General features: G+C 53.1%; 1 protein-coding gene across 1 annotated transcript; it reads right to left on the bottom strand.

Annotated features, from left to right (window-relative positions):
• Window positions 1–311: 311 nt before the first annotated feature.
• Window positions 312–14,371, bottom strand: CCL24 (C-C motif chemokine ligand 24). The gene is made up of 4 exons (XM_047779120.1): window positions 14,321–14,371; window positions 3,424–3,614; window positions 3,070–3,187; window positions 312–1,417 (listed from the first exon to the last, which is right to left on the bottom strand). The coding sequence occupies exons 2-4, from the start codon at window positions 3,494–3,496 to the stop codon at window positions 1,249–1,251; spliced, it is 360 nt and encodes a 119-aa protein (XP_047635076.1). The 5' UTR covers window positions 3,497–3,614; window positions 14,321–14,371; the 3' UTR covers window positions 312–1,248.
• Window positions 14,372–14,980: the final 609 nt, after the last annotated feature.

Genomic DNA, 14,980 nt, shown 5'->3' with positions numbered 1-14,980 from the left:
GATGTGTTATTATTTTTCTCCCTAATTCTTTAAAGCCTGAGATCATCTTTCAGTCATTTAACAGCTTCTTGGTGCCTGAACAGATTCTTGTGCAATAATGCGTTCTGTCAAAATTTTTTAGTAATTTAATGGAACACAGCTATGCATATATGTTTATCAACGTTGATCACAGGATGCAAGGTCAGCCAAGAGGCCAGGGCTCAGGCTGCCTCGGATGGGCAGCTCCAGGTGCCCTCTGGGGCATACACTCCGCTGTCTACACCCCAACCCCGCCACCCAAGGGAGATGAGAACAGGCAAGACACGACCACCTTCAAAGCAGAAATCACCCTTTACTTGGGTTATTTGAGAACAGCAAGTGTGTCTGTACTTGACATACAAATCACATGTATCTCATGCATAGGGAAAAAAACTGGGATCCTCTCCCCCCCCTCCACCCCCTCCCCATCTTCCCCCCAGCCAAATGAGGGGAAAGACCAGCCTGAAAGCCTGAGTGGGGCTTTGTCCCCAAAGCAGCAGGCAGCGAGCCGTGCCATGAAGCAGAATGCCTCCTCGAACCCACAGCTTCACAAAGGAATTCAGCTCCCCGGCCTGGCCCCTCCTCCTGGTCCTCCAGGCCCGTTTCATTTCGACAGCCAGTGAGTCCCTGTGCTTGCTTGTCTCCCACGAGAGGTGGGCCTGGAGGGCCAGGACCTGGCGGTGAAGGCAGCCAAGGGCCCCACCCTTTTGTTGAGTTTTCAGTCACGCGGGAGGCGGCAAGTGGGACAGGCTAGGAGTATCCCCAGGGCTGTCAATCCTGGGAGGTCACGCATCACCAGACAGAGAGACAGACAGGCAGCCCGGGGCGGGGGTGGGGTGGGGGGCCTGCAGCAAGACCAGAGGGCCCCTGGAAGCCAGCTGCAGGCGAAGGCACAGCAGAGTCTGTCTGCAGGTTAGGCCTCATGCACTCGGGCTCTGGTGGAACCCAGAAGTCAGAGAAGGGCCCGCCCAGGAGGAGGCAGAGGGCAACACGGCCCTCCCTCCAGGAGCTTCTCCCCCTGCCCAGGAAGGCAAGAGGCCCCAGGTGCTTGGAGATTTTACTCTGCCCCAGGAGCAGTGTCCCTGCCTTGTTTTTTTTTTTTTTTTTTTTTAATACACTAGACACATCCCCTGAGAACAATGCTAAGAAATAGGAACATTAGCCCTTTGCCCGTCACTGCTGGCTCACCGGGCCCCCAGCTGCCGGTCAGGGCTGGGGGCTGGGCGGTGTTTAGATGGAGGTGCTGTTGGCAGGGCCTCTCCGGACAGGGGCTCTGGTGCCCATTGCCCTGATCCCAGCGGAGGCTTTCTTCCGCTTGGCGTCCAATTTCTTCATGTACTTCTGGACCCACAGCTGCTTGGGGTCACCACAGAACTTCTGGCCCTTCTTGGTGGTGAAGCTGTGGGAAGAACAACAGGGCACAGGTGAGGCCTGGCAGGGGGCTCGGATCACCTCACTTTATAAGGAGGTCGTGTGCAAGCTCCGAGGACAAGCCATGGTCCCAGCCTCCTGACACGGCGCCTTCTGTCTGCATCTGTTGCCCTTTTGTTTCAATAACCTCATGTTCATATTCAACAGCCTCCCTGTCAGGTGGCGGAGGCTGAGCCCTGCCTTTGGATAACCCTGAGTCTGAGGGAAGAGACACCACCTCTCCCCAAGCGGATGAGCAGAGACAGAAAATGCATTGAAAACCCCCAAGAAGACAGATGCCCTCTGTTTACATACTTCTCAAGAAAGGGTCGCCAGAGAGTTCCCATTGTGGTTCAGTGGTTAACGAACCTGACTAGCATCCCTGAGGAGGCAGGTTCGATCCCTGGCCCCGCTCAGCAGGTTAAGGATCCAGCGTTGCCATGCACTGTGGTGTAGCTTGCCGACACGGCTCGGATCCTGCATTGCTGTGGCTGTGGTGTAGGCTGGCGGCTACAGCTCCGATTGGACCCCTAGCCTGGATGGGAACCTCCATATGCCTCGGGTGCAGCCCTAAAAGAAAAAAAACACCAAAAAAAAAAAGGAAAAAAAGGGTGGCCAATAGGGATGCAGATCAGAGGGCGGGGGAGGGGGATGTTGGTGGGTTGCCCTAAAGGCAGCTCTGAGCGGGCAATGGCACCACAGGTTGGGTGCCAGTGGGGGAAAATTATGATTACTAAGCTCACCCTCCTGCAGCATGCCACTCTTGACAAAGTGAGTCACACTTTCTGCCTTGTAACTGAATTGATTTGGAGCCCCAGGTGGCCTTGAGGAGGTCACCTTTCTGAGCCTCGGTTGCCCCTTATAAAATGAGGATGATCAATCCTAGCTCATAGAATGGCTTAGTTAGGAGTTCCCGTCATGGCGCAGTGGTTAACGAATCCGACTAGGAACCATGAGGTTGCGGGTTCGATCCCTGCCCTTGCTCAGTGGGTTAACGATCCGGCGTTGCCGTGAGCTGTGGTGTAGGTTGCAGACGTGGCTCGGATCCTGCGTTGCTGTGGCTCTGGTGTAGGCCGGTGGCTACAGCTCCGATTCGACCCCTAGCCTGGGAACCTCCATATGCCGTGGGAGCAGCCCAAGAAATGGCAAAAAGACAAAAAAAAAAAAAAAATAGAATGGCTTAGTTAAAGGAATGTGGGGGGTTTTTCCTCCCTCTTTTTATTTGAAAAATTTATTTTATTTTTAAAAAATTGATGCATTTTTATTAAAGTATAATCGATTTACAGTGCTGTGTCAATGTCTGCTGTACAGCATAGCGACCCAGTCACACACAGATATACATTCTTTTTCTCATACTCTCTCCCATCGTGTCCTATCTCAAGGGATTGGCTAGAGTTCCCTGTGCTGTACAATAGCAAAAAGGAATGTCATGTGCCCCAAATGGTGCCTCGTATGTATTGGGCGCTCCATAAATGCCGAGGGTGCTCAAATCCTCTTCCTAGTTGTACAGGTGAGGCAGCTGAGGCTCAGAGAGGTGAGGTGAGTTCCCCAGGATCACAGAGCGGGGCCCGTGGGGACCCTGGAGGCTCGTCTCTCCCTGGCCTGTGCCCGTCAGGTGGCCACGAGAAGTAGTTAACTTACATCACCCCTGCCTGGGGGCAGACGCTGCTGTTGGACAGCTGGTAGCTTGCCACTCGGCTCTCGGGAATTTTCTTGGAAATGAAGTATATGCAGCAGGAGGAGGGCATGGTCACGGAGTCTAGAAGACAGGAGAGAGAAGGGCCCTGACCTTTCCCAGCCTGCCCTTGACTCTGGACTTCAGTGCGGAGTCCATCCCCTGCACGAAACACCTCCAGTCCAGCCGCTGGGCTGCCCCGCTTCTTATGATTCCCCTTCAGACCTGGGTTGGTGGGTCCTCCACCCTCCGCTGTGCCATCCCAGCTGTGCCCTTGGGACAGCCGTCCTGCTCAAGAGACCCGGGGTTGGAGGTCTTACCTGCAGGGGCAAAGCTGTAGGCACACAGCCCCAGGAACAGGAGGCTGGCTGCGACAGTCACAGGGCCTGCCATGGCCTGGAGAGCAGAAGAGGCAGCTCAGGGCTCAAAGCTTCGATGCAGGAGGAGAGGGGTTGGAGCAAGGAGCCTGTTTCCTGCAGGGCACTGCAGCTGCTCACTGGCCTTGATCAGGCTGCTAGGAGAAAACATGTGCTTATATACCCTCCCCTTTCTAGGGGAAGACGTCCCCTCCCTTCTTTAAAGCCCTAGAAGCCTCCCAGATCGGCAGAGGGGAAGTGGTTGCCCAGCTGAGTCAGGGTTTATCTCAGTCACTTTAAGAAAGGGCTGATGGAGTTCCTCTTGTGGTGCAGTGGAAACAAATCCAACTAGGATCCGTGACGAAGCGGGTTCGATCCCTGGCCTCGCTCAGTGTGTCGGGGATCTGGTGTTGCCGTGAGCTCTGGTGTAAGTCGCAGATGCGGCTCCAATCTAGTGTTGCTGTGGCTGTGGTGTAGGCCGGTGGCTACAGCTCTGATTTGACCCCTGGCCTGGGAACCTCCATATGCTGCAGTGCAGCCCTAAAACACACAAAAAAAAGAGAAAAAAAGGCTGGGGGAGGCGGGCCTTGCCCCGCCAGGGCGAAGTGCCAAAGTGTAGCTGAATGCTAATGGGGATCCCGGCTGTGCTGCTCATGCTCTGTGGGAGCCTGGGTGAGTCCCTCACGTCTCCAAGCCTTGATTTCTTCAGCTGAAAATGGTTAAAGTCACCCTATCTCCTTCCTTTCATTGATTATTTGATTGATTGATTGATTCACCAACTCTTATGGGGCGTGTGCCATGTGCCAGGCTTTAGTGGGGGAGAGATACGAGATCAAGTGTGCAGAACCTGCAATTACAGGTGCTGGTGGAGGGGGCGTAGAAGACAGCCGATGCCGTCATTGTCTGTGCCTATCCGCTGGGACCCCTTTCCCACACTTGCGCATACTGGCTCTAGGTGACCTTGAGGTCCTGGCCCCCCAGCTGCCGGAGCCACCTAGGCTGCAGGCACTAGGAAAGTGGGCTGTGCCTGGAAACTTACATCCTCTGGGAAGCCCTTGACAATGTCCGCTGGAGGGTACAGACTCCAGGTCCAGGGTGACCCACCCTGCTTTCTGAGTTCCTGGTGGGGGCGGGGGGGGGGAGGGTTGAGCCAGTTTCCCTCCACAAGGCAGGGCTGGGCTGAACCCTCCCTTTGGGGGTCTGCTTTCCCCTCCCTTGCTGGCTTCCCCTGGAAGCCCTGCCCAATAAACCACTGGCCACCAAATCCTCGACTCAGGGTCTCCTTTGGGGACCCCAACCTCAGAAAAGGGGTGCACATGAGGGAGTGGGGTCCATAGGAAGGGGAGAGGGAGGATGGCTGGTTTTGCTGGGAGGAGAGTGGGGGATCCGCTGGTGGGGAGCGGGAGGATGGCTGTGCTGAGGTTTGGAGGATGACAGGCGGTGGGGACTGTGCCAGGGCTTCGGAAATCATTACTCTGCTCAGTTGTCAGAGTGGGTCACGATACCCTCTCACTCTGCCCCCCCCCCCCATTCTGGAATCCCAGCCTGAGACCCATGTTTGGAGACTCTTGTCACTGCCACTTCTACCCCCAAACCTTCCCCGGTCCTCCCCGTTCTGCCCCTCATGGAAACTCTTGGTGTCTCCAGCCTCCCTGCTCTGGCCTCCTAGGAACACACCTGTGTGGCAGCCCAGTGGCCCACGTCACCTGGATGACAATGACCAGCTGTCTGTCTGTGTATCCCACCTGACCGGACACCTTGATATCAATGTCTCATTTCTACACCCACCGGATGCCAAGCAGAACACCTGTCCCATGGCCAGTGTTTGCAGAATGAATATATGATCGACCAACACTTGCTCTAGATCAGGGCCCGCTCTGCAGTCCCTGTCCAACCTGAGTGGGCTCAGCATGTACATAGGGGAGCCAGGAGGCAGGTCCTCCGATGGGAACAAGACTGAAGTTGGGGAGGCCAGCGTGTCTGATCTCTTCCTCATCCATACATACAGGGTAGAAAACGCCGAGCACCCCACTCAGCTCCTGGCTAGCTTTGCAAGGTCTGCTCCCAGCCGGCAGTAACAGCCCTCCCCTGGCAGAGGGTGGGGAGTGTTCAGTGAGAGCCCTTTACATATGCAAGGGCTTCTCATGAGTCCAGTTTAGGAGACCCCCCTTCTAATCTTTGCTGCTCAGCAATTCAGAGGGGAGAGTCCATTGTCTCTCTGGGTTGTATGAGACAGGGGCTCTGGGAGGGTGGCAGGAGGAAGTGGAGGAGGAAGAAGCAGAGGCTGCATGGAGAGATGATGAGGACCGAGCTGAGCAGGGTGGGAACCCCGCCCACGCCGTCCACTTGCTGCAATCAGAGTGGGATGACAGAAGGTCATCGGGTGGGAGGGCTCGGGAGGGCCTCACGCCTATTAGTCATACTGTTTAGGGGCTTTCCCAAGATGCTTTGGAAAAACACATCCAGGCTTGATGGTCATCTGTCCGGAGAAGCAGGTAAGGCGGGGGTTACCCATCCATTTGACAAAAAGGGAAAACCGTCTCCCGACATGAACTGGGGCTGCTGGGACATGGGGACAGGAGCCAAGGGCACAAGGTGGCTCCAAGACACATCCTAATCAAACACCATGGGAAGACGTGGGCTGTTGGCTTGGACAAGAGAAATGACTTCCACATCCAAGGATGTGTCCCAGCAAGGGAGATGTGGCCTTGAGGGCCCTAAATAGTGCAAAAGGAGCCCACAGGCAAGGGGTGTGAGGTTAGGGTGGGGTGGGGTGGGCAGGAGGGATGGCCGATGGAGCAGAGCTTGGCTGGCCCATGAAATTGCTCAGTACTTTGGATCTCTCGTGCTCATGGATGTCTCCTGCTTTAAACACAAGGAAACTGAGGCTCAGAGGTCAGGAAAGGGTAGAGCTGGCATCTGAACTGAGTTCATCTGTGTTCAAGGTTTGTGTGGCGCCTCTCACCAGCAGAGCTCAGCCTTGCTCCTGTGGGCGGTGGGACCACTCCCAGTTTTGAGGTGCAGAGTTGACAAGGTCAGATCTGTAATTGGATCCACTGGTGGGTGTGGTAGGAAGGGACTGGGGACAGGGATGCTGACTGGAGGTTATGGTCGCTATCTAGGCAAGGGATGGCCAGGGACCAGGCTGGCGGGGACAGGCAGAGTTTCATTTGGCTCCACTCTACCCACTAGATCTACTTGAACAGCCTGGAACAGAGGGAGATGCAGACTCTGGGGTGTCTCCAAGTAAGAAGTGCCTGCAAGTTTCCTAAGACCCACTTCTTGGAAGTCAGCCCAGAAGCCACCCCTCTAAGCCCTTCCCTCAGCCCTGAGAAGATGGGCCAGTAGCCATGGCTCAGAGGGCCATCTTCTGGGGTTGAGAGCCACCTGCCTGGATGGAACTCTCAGCTCAGCTCTGCGACCAACGTTACTGAAGTCCTCCATGCCTTGGTGTCCAAGGTCCATTGGTAAAACTGGCAATAATGATGCTGTCCACCTCAGGCATTATGATGAGATGGAATGAGGTGACTGAAGCCACGTGTTTGGCTCCCTGTGTGGAATGGGAACAGGTCAAGTGCCCGCAAAAAGATGGTCATTTCTCCCCTCTTTCTTCCCCAACAAATAATGATTGAGTTATGGACCTCGAAGACAGGTACGGTTCTAGGAACAAGGGATCCTGGGGTGAACACAACTAAAAAGCCCATTCTTTCACAGACAGATTAGTCTTGTGTTGGAAACTAATACATAATGTATAAAATGATGGTGATTGTGTCATATCACCTTTCGGGTGGTGACATATAAAATGTCGTGTAAGTAGCCGTCTATAAACTCTTCACTGACCTGGAGGCATTATTTATTCAACAGTTAGTGAAGTGTATAAGTTTATATATACCAGCAAAAAAAAAGGTGGTCATTCTTGTTGTTTTTATTACACCTTGAAACAAGCTGATGAGCTAAACAATTCATGGGCTGTTCTGTGACCTTTAAGGTATTTAATCTAATCTTTACAATAATGACCCTGTGGAATCGATACTCTTTGTTTCATTGTACAGAGGGGAAGGAACTTGTTCCTGGTCCCACAGTCCCTGACTGCGCCTCCAGTTGGCAGCTGAAAAAAAAAAAACGCTTCACCACCATAGAGGGTATTAGAAATACAGGGGACGTAGGGAGAGAAAGGCTAAGAGAGGGAAAATGGACAAGCGGATCCTAAAATTCATGTGGAAATGCAAGGAGCTCAGAAGAGCCAACCTAATCTAGAAAGAGAAACACAAATTTGGAGGAACACTTCCGGATTTCGAAACTTAACTGCACACAGAAGTCATCAAGTCAACTCGGTATTGGCATATAGATAGACACAGAGGTTAATGGAACAGAGTTGAGAGTCCAGAGAGAAACCCTTTCTTATATTTACCGTCAGTTGAGTTTTGGCAAGAGGGCCGAGTCCATTCAATGGGAAAGAACAGTCTTTTCAACAGCTGGTGTAGGGACAACTGGATTTCCACAGGCAAGTAAAAGAAAGTGAACCCCTACTTCATACCACATACAAAATCCAATCATTATGGAGCAAAAATCAAAATGGAAGCGCTAACACCCTAAAACTCTTAGAAGAAAACATAGCTGTATGTCTTCACAGCCTTGGATTAAATCACACTTTCCTGGCTCTGACATCAAAAGCCCAAGCACGCAAAGAAAAAGTAGGCAAGGTGGGCTTCTTTAAAAGTAAAAACTTGTGTGAATTGAAGCACCCTATCAAGAAAATGGAAAGGCAACGCACATAATGGGAGCACATATTTGGAAGGCATCTGATAACTCGAGCATCCAGAATATATAAACAAGCCCACAATACCAAGGTAAGTAACCCAAGTTAAACTAAGCAAAGAATTGCACTAGACATTTCTCCAAAGAAGATGTACACATGGCCGAAAGCACATGAAAAGATGCTCAGTATCCTTCGTCAACAGGGAAATGTCAATCAAAACCACAAGGAAGTTATCACTCCACACCCCATAGGATGGCTCTGAAAGAAAACAACAACAGAAAATAGAAAGTGTTGGCAAGGAAACGGAGTCCTTCCTACACCGCTGATGGGAAGGTAGGATGGTATCACCACAATGGAAAAGTTTGGCAGTTCCTCAAAACTTTCCACACAGAGTTGCAATGTGGCCTGATCATTTCATTCTCAGGTACACACCCTAGAAAACTAAAAACACACATTCACGCAAAAAAAACGTGCATGTGAATGTTCCTAGCAGCCTTATTCACGGCAGCCTCCAAAGTGGAAACAACCTGATGCGCATCAACTAGTGAACAGATAAACACAGGGGATCTGTCTGAAATACCGTGGGGTTTTATTCAGCCATAAAAAGGAAGCACCAACGTATGTACTGTGTTAAATGACAGGAGTCAGGCACGAAAGGCCAGACTTGGCATGAGTCCCTTTCTAAGGAATGTTCGCCATAGACAAATGCATAGAGACTTAAAGGAGATGGGGGGGGGGGGGCAGGTGCCAGAGGCTTGGGAGATACAGGCTTCTGTTGGGGGTGATGAAGATATTCTTGAATTTGTTGGTGAGGAGTGTACAGATTGCGAGTGTACCACTCACACGGACCCTGTATGGGGGATAAATGACTTTTATGTTATGTGGGTTTCCTCTCAATTAAAAACTAAGGAGGGAATTCTGTCGTGGCTCAGTGGACTACAAACCTGACTAGTATCTGAGAGGATGCAGGTTTGATCCCTGGCCTTGCTCAGTGGGTTAAGGATCCGGCGTTGCTGTGAGCTGTGGTGTAGGTCGCAGATGCGGCTCAGATCTGGCGTTGCTGTGGCTGTGGCATGGACCCCAGCTGTGGCCGACTCAACCCCTAGCCTGGGAACTTCCATATGCCTAAAAAGGAATAAAAAACAAAAACAAAAAAGGAGTTCCTGTTGTGGCTCAATGGTTAACGAATCTGACTACGAACCATGAGGTTGTGGGTTTGATTCTTGGCCTCGCTCAGTGGGTGAAGGATCCCGCGTTGCCGTGAGCTGGGGTGTAGGTCGCAGATGCGGCTCAGATCCCGAGTTGCTGAGGCTCTGGCGTAGGCTGGTGGATACAGCTCCGATTTGACTCCTAGCCCGGGAACCTCCATATGCCGTGGGATCGGCCCTAGAAAAGGCAAAAAGACGAAAAAAGAGAGTGAGAGAGAGAGAGAGGGAGGGAGACAAGAACTTGAGGAAACATTTAAAATGTTTGTTCAAATGGTGGGGCCTTGACAGCTTTATACCTTGTCTGCCTCCCTCGTGCAGCCTTTCATCACTGGGTCGCTATTTCAGGAGAGGGCACAGACAGGCAGGCAGGGAGCAGTGGGTTTTTCCCCGGGTTCTCCCCTTCCCTGGGCACACTTCCTGGCAGGCAAAAAAGGAAGCTTCCTTCAGCAGGTCCCCTGGCGATGCGCAGAGAGACTTGAAGCGTGAGGGCCCCCTTCCCGTTTTCCTTTTCCTCCCGAGATGACCTCGGACTTCAGGGCCTCCCTCCTCCCTCTGCCCCTTCTCATGTCAAACCCTACTCCAGGTGGCCTCGCGGGTTAAGGATTCAGCGTTGTCACTGCTGTGGCTCCGCTGGGGCGCAGGTTCGATGCCTGGCCCAGGAACTTCTGCAAGCCTCTATTCAAAAGACCCCCTCCAAACCCCCACCTTGTAGAAAAGCAACAGGTGCTCTACACCTAAGTGACTGACAACAGCTTAAATAAGAGGCTTCTCGTATCCGAGGCCTCTGTGGATGATCTCGGAGAGGGTGTGAGGAATATGTGGAGGGAAGGAGCAGCTGAACACCGGATGCTGAATTGCAAGCAGAGGTGTCTGCGGATAAGTCGTTTTTAGAAACAGTGCTACACCAGGTGCGACGAGCAAACCTCGCAAAGGTATCTCGTCTTGGAGAAAGAAATGATTCTGGTCCTGGGGCAAAGAAGGAATCTGGAACATCTTTTTGTTGCCAGAAAGTGAGAACGTGCTCAAAGAATCTTGGGGACAAGTCAAAAGCACACAGGAACCAGCTCTCAGGAGCTGCCACTGGCCCAAATCTGGGACAGGTGGACCAGTAAGAGTTGATAGGGATGTCTTAAATAAATTAAGAGTCAGGAGTTCCCGTCGTGGTGCAGTGGTTAACGAATCTGCCTAGGAACCATGAAGTTGCGGGTTCGATCCCTGGCCTTGCTCAGTGGGTTAAGGATCTGGCATTGCCGTGAGCTGTGGTGTAGGTTGCAGACGCGACTAGGATCCCGCATTGCTGTGGCTCTGGTGTAGGTTGGCGGCTACAGCTCCCATCAACCCCTAGCCTGGGAACCTCCATATGCTGTGGGAGCGGCCCAAGAAATGGCAAAAAGACAAAAAAAAAAAAGAGTCAATTAATAGGAGGTCCCAGTGTGGTGCACCAGGACCCGTAGCATCTTGGGAGTGCTGGGATGCAGGTTTGATTCCTGGCCTGGCACATTGCGTTAAGGATCTGGTGTTGCTGCAGCTTCAGCTTAGACCACAACTGAGGCTCAGATCTGATCCCTGACTGGGGAACTCCATTGGCCTCGGAGCAGCCAAAAAAAAAGAATTAACAAACAAAATAAGTTTGGGGGTGAATTTTGACTCCCCCTAAAAGTGAATGTTGGCATCCTAACCCCAAGTACCTCAGAATGTGACCTTATTTGGTTTTTGGTGGTGGTAGTGTTTTGTTTTGCAGCACATGGAAGTTTCTGTGGCACCTGGAAGTTCCCAGGCTAGGGGTGGAATCAGAGCTACAGCTGCCAGCCTACACCCCAGCCACAGCAACACTGGATCCTTAACCCACGGGGTGAGGCGAGAGATGGAACCTGTGTCCTCCTAGATATGGGTCCGGTTTGTTACCACTGAGTCACAATGGCAACTCCATCGAAGGTGACCTTATTTAGAGATAGAATCTGCACAGAGATAATCAAGTTCAAACGAGGTCGTCAGGGTGGCCCTCGTCCTACACAACTGGTGGTGTCCTTATAAACACAGGAAATTGAGACACAGAGATAGACACACACAGGAAGGGTGATGTGAAGACATGGGGAGAAGATGGCCATTTACCAACCAAAGAGAGAGACCTGGAACAGATCCTGCCCTCAGAACCCTCGGTGGAACAAACCCTGTGACCGCCTTGTTCCCGGACTTTTTGTGCCGAGAGCTGACTCTATGCAAATGTCTGTTGTTTAAGCCCCTCGGTTGGTGGTACTTCGTTCTGGCATCTGTAACCAACTAAGGAGAGAAATGAAAGCTTTACCCTACAGGCAGAGGCCAACTCATAGGTATAAAGGAAGTGAGGGAGTTAGAAAAATCACCCCTGGATCCTGGGGGCAAGTGTGGTGAGATGGGAGGTATCCACACAGTCTCAAAGTATCTCCCCGCAAACCCCTTGTTGATTACGAGAACATTGGTGACTGGACAGGGAAGAAACCCCCAGAGCAAGTCACTCCTCCCAAGTTTCAACTTCCTCATCTATGAAGTGTGTGTGAGTGTGAGTGTGACATGGTCAGGAGAATCCTGGAAAGTTACAGATACGAGAGCTTTCAGGAAACTCCAAAGCCCAGTGCCCCTACACTAATAGCAATCAGCGCTGTTCCTGGAGAGATGAAGGCATTAGACAGCAGCAGAGAAAATATGTTGGGTCGCTAGGCCCTTGACATTGGACTTCAAGGCTCTGCTGGCTCTTGAATGGACTTTAAGGAAGAAGGAAGATGACTTGGAAGATAGGACCAACAATATCGGAGTCGTCTTCTTTTGCGACCTGGGGGCAGGGCAACAGCGGTTTTAAGATACTTCCTAGGATAGATGAAGTGGCTATGTTTCCAAAGGTTGAAGAAAATCTGTCTTGGAGTTCCCGTCGCGGTGCAGCAGAAATGAATCTGACTAGGAACCATGAGGTCGCGGGTTCGATCCCTGGCCTTGCTCAGTAGGCTAGGGATCCGGCATTGTGTGAGGTTGCAGACACGGCTCAGATCCTGCGTGGCTGCGGCTGTGGCTGTTGGCATAGGCCAACAGCTACCGCTCCAATGGGACCCCTAGCCTGGGAGCCTCCCTATGCCGTGGGTGTGGCCCTAAAAAGAAAAAAAAAATCTGTTTCCTTGCCCTACTAGTCTGATACAAATCACTGACAATTGCTTTCTTAAATAACTCCCCCTGTTAAAATGCAAAGGTGTTTCTCGGTAGGGCTAACAAATCCCCCACGTAAAGCCACTAATAAAACTTAACTAAATGAGTCATCCATCCATCCACCCACCCATCCATCCACTCCCTGGACACTGCTGTAAGCCAGGTACCCAGGGGGAGCTCTGCGCAGGTGACGGATGCCCTTCGGAACTAACACGGACCCCTGCGAGGCAAAGGCAATTATGTTACAAGTGGTAGGTGCCCAGATGGAGGAGGCCTCCCTGGGCCACACAGGGAGAGCAGAAGACAACCTAGGAACCTGCCCGGGGGGAGGTGCCTCCAGAGCTGCTAATGCTGAGGAAGGGCCTGGGGGCTGGGGGGCGGGAGGAGTGGAGGCCTGGAGGAGACAGGGTCTGGAGTTTTATGGAAATTTTTCTGGTGGCAGTTAACCAGAGCAGAGAGGCAGTTTGGGAGGCTGTGCTGGAGACCCAGGAGGGAGAGAGGGAGGCAGTGAGAGTGGAAAGAAGGGGAAGGATTCGAGAACGACTCGGAAAGTTGCCTCGTCAGGCTTTGATGTCCTCTTGGTTGAGGAAGGAGAAAGAGGTGCCCAGGGTGACCCTCAGGCCTTGGGCTTGGGCGCATGGGGGTGGGGCATCCATGGAGGAGAACCAGCCAGCGGAAGGAGGTCTGGGAGAGCTCTTGGGGCTGTGGGCTCATAGGACTGGGGGTTCTAGAAGAGCCCCCCTGTATATGGCAAGCGGGGTGGTGGCGAGAATAGTCCTCCCACAGACGATTCCAACAAGAAGTCCCTTGAGGGAGTCTCAGCTGACCTTTCGCAGGTGGGACCTGGAGGCCCACAGAGACAGTGCAGACCCAAATGCCCCATCCCCCGCCCCGGCCCCCGACAGCCCAGCCCCCGTGGGAAGAGCACAGCCCTAGAGACAGACCATCCTGGGTTCGAGCCCTGCCCCCACTGGCTCACTCGGGGGCCCTAGACCAGGATTGGTTTTTTTTTTTTTCTGAAGCTCAGACAGTTTGCTGGAAGAAGTGGGTGTGAAAGCTCACCTCCCAGGATAGTGGGGGGCCTTGAGCCTCAGCGAGGGACTCCATTCCAGGCCTGCCTTCTGTGACCTGACAAATCACCACCAGACCAAGCCAGCAGCCCATCAGCTATTCCCTTAAAGCCCCACTTCGTTCTTCTGAACGCTCCTGATCCTCTTATTATTCCCATTTCACCAGTACGGAAACTGAGGCTCAGAGACGTTAAATGACTTGCTGAAGCCCCAAGAGCCATGATGCAACAGGGCTGGTCCTAGTGGAGAGCCTTGGCACCACAGTGGCTGCTCTTGTGAGGTGCTGATTCCAACACGCCAAGTCCCCTCCTCGGTCCCTCAGAAATCCATCCCGTCCTGTCGACACCCCCCTCCCCACGCCCCACCACCGCTTCTGCTCAGGCTCCGTCGGCTCCCTGCTGGACCCCTGCCCCAGCCTCCTAACCAAAGGTAGCTGGCGAGAGGCAGTGTCAGGGGTTGAATGCCAAGGAGATGGCAGCAAGGAGCCAGGAGGATGGATAAGAGCTGGGGCGGGGAGCTCAGGGATTCGGGAGAGCAACGTGGGGGTCTTACCACTACCCGTGGTACCCTCCCCTGTGGCTACAACACACACACACACACACAGAGTCCCAGAGGACTGGGAACTGGGGGTCATCCTGGGAGTCACTCACCTGGAGGTGACAAAGTTACAGCTGTAGCACCAGCAAATGTAGAAACGTTTCCTCTCTCTTAGCAGGTCTGGGAAGGTGGGAGGGGAGGAGGGGCCTTGTCGGGGGGCGGGGAAGGGGTGTCGGGAAGGGGAACCTCGGGCACACTTCACTTTTGCTTGGCTTGGACATTCAGGGGCCAAAGTTCACAAGGACTTGAGAAGCTGGTTCACGGCAGCAGGAAGACCTTGTTTCTGGGCGGGGTGGGGGCCATCCCTGCTGGATGTCTCCCAAGCCCCATCCTGGAAGGGAGCTGGGCCGCTCCCCGGGCAAGCAGGGGAGGGGTGGCAGCTATGAAGCACTTTGCCTTTTGGTCTCCCCATGTGACGTCTTCCAAGCGCTCAGCTGAGCAGAAACAGGAGCAGAGACAGCAGCCCTGCTCACCCGCTGGCCAGTCCGCCTGGTAAACTGGGGTAGCTGTAAAGCAAAGGCAGCTGGGGGGGTCCCCTTGTATGTCCCAGAGTCATTTTACCTCCTAGATGTTGGAGGCCCCAGGGGAACAGAAGCAGGAGCCGAGAGGTAAAACTCCGAGCAGAAAGCCACCCAGAGGCAGAGCTGCCCCCGCTGGATGACAGAACCCAGCCAGGGGGCCATGCCAGCTCCTCTTGGCAGAGCTCCAAGTCC

The sequence above is a fragment of the Phacochoerus africanus genome, chromosome 5 (assembly GCF_016906955.1).
Source record: "Phacochoerus africanus isolate WHEZ1 chromosome 5, ROS_Pafr_v1, whole genome shotgun sequence".
NCBI lineage: Eukaryota > Metazoa > Chordata > Mammalia > Artiodactyla > Suidae > Phacochoerus > Phacochoerus africanus.
Note: the sequence above shows the minus strand (reverse complement) of the source record. Positions and strands in the feature narration are given on the sequence as shown.

What these genes read in the sequence shown, in the direction of transcription:
- CCL24 (XM_047779120.1), bottom strand. Translation starts at nt 3,496, where the DNA reads ATGGCAGGCCCTGTGACTGTCGCAGCCAGCCTCCTGTTCCTGGGGCTG. An exon ending in CTACAGCTTTGCCCCTGCAG is followed by an intron (nt 3,188 to 3,423) that starts GTAAGACCTCCA and finishes CCTGTCTTCTAG; the next exon opens with ACTCCGTGACCATGCCCTCC. An exon ending in TGCCCCCAGGCAGGGGTGAT is followed by an intron (nt 1,418 to 3,069) that starts GTAAGTTAACTA and finishes TTCTTCCCACAG; the next exon opens with CTTCACCACCAAGAAGGGCC.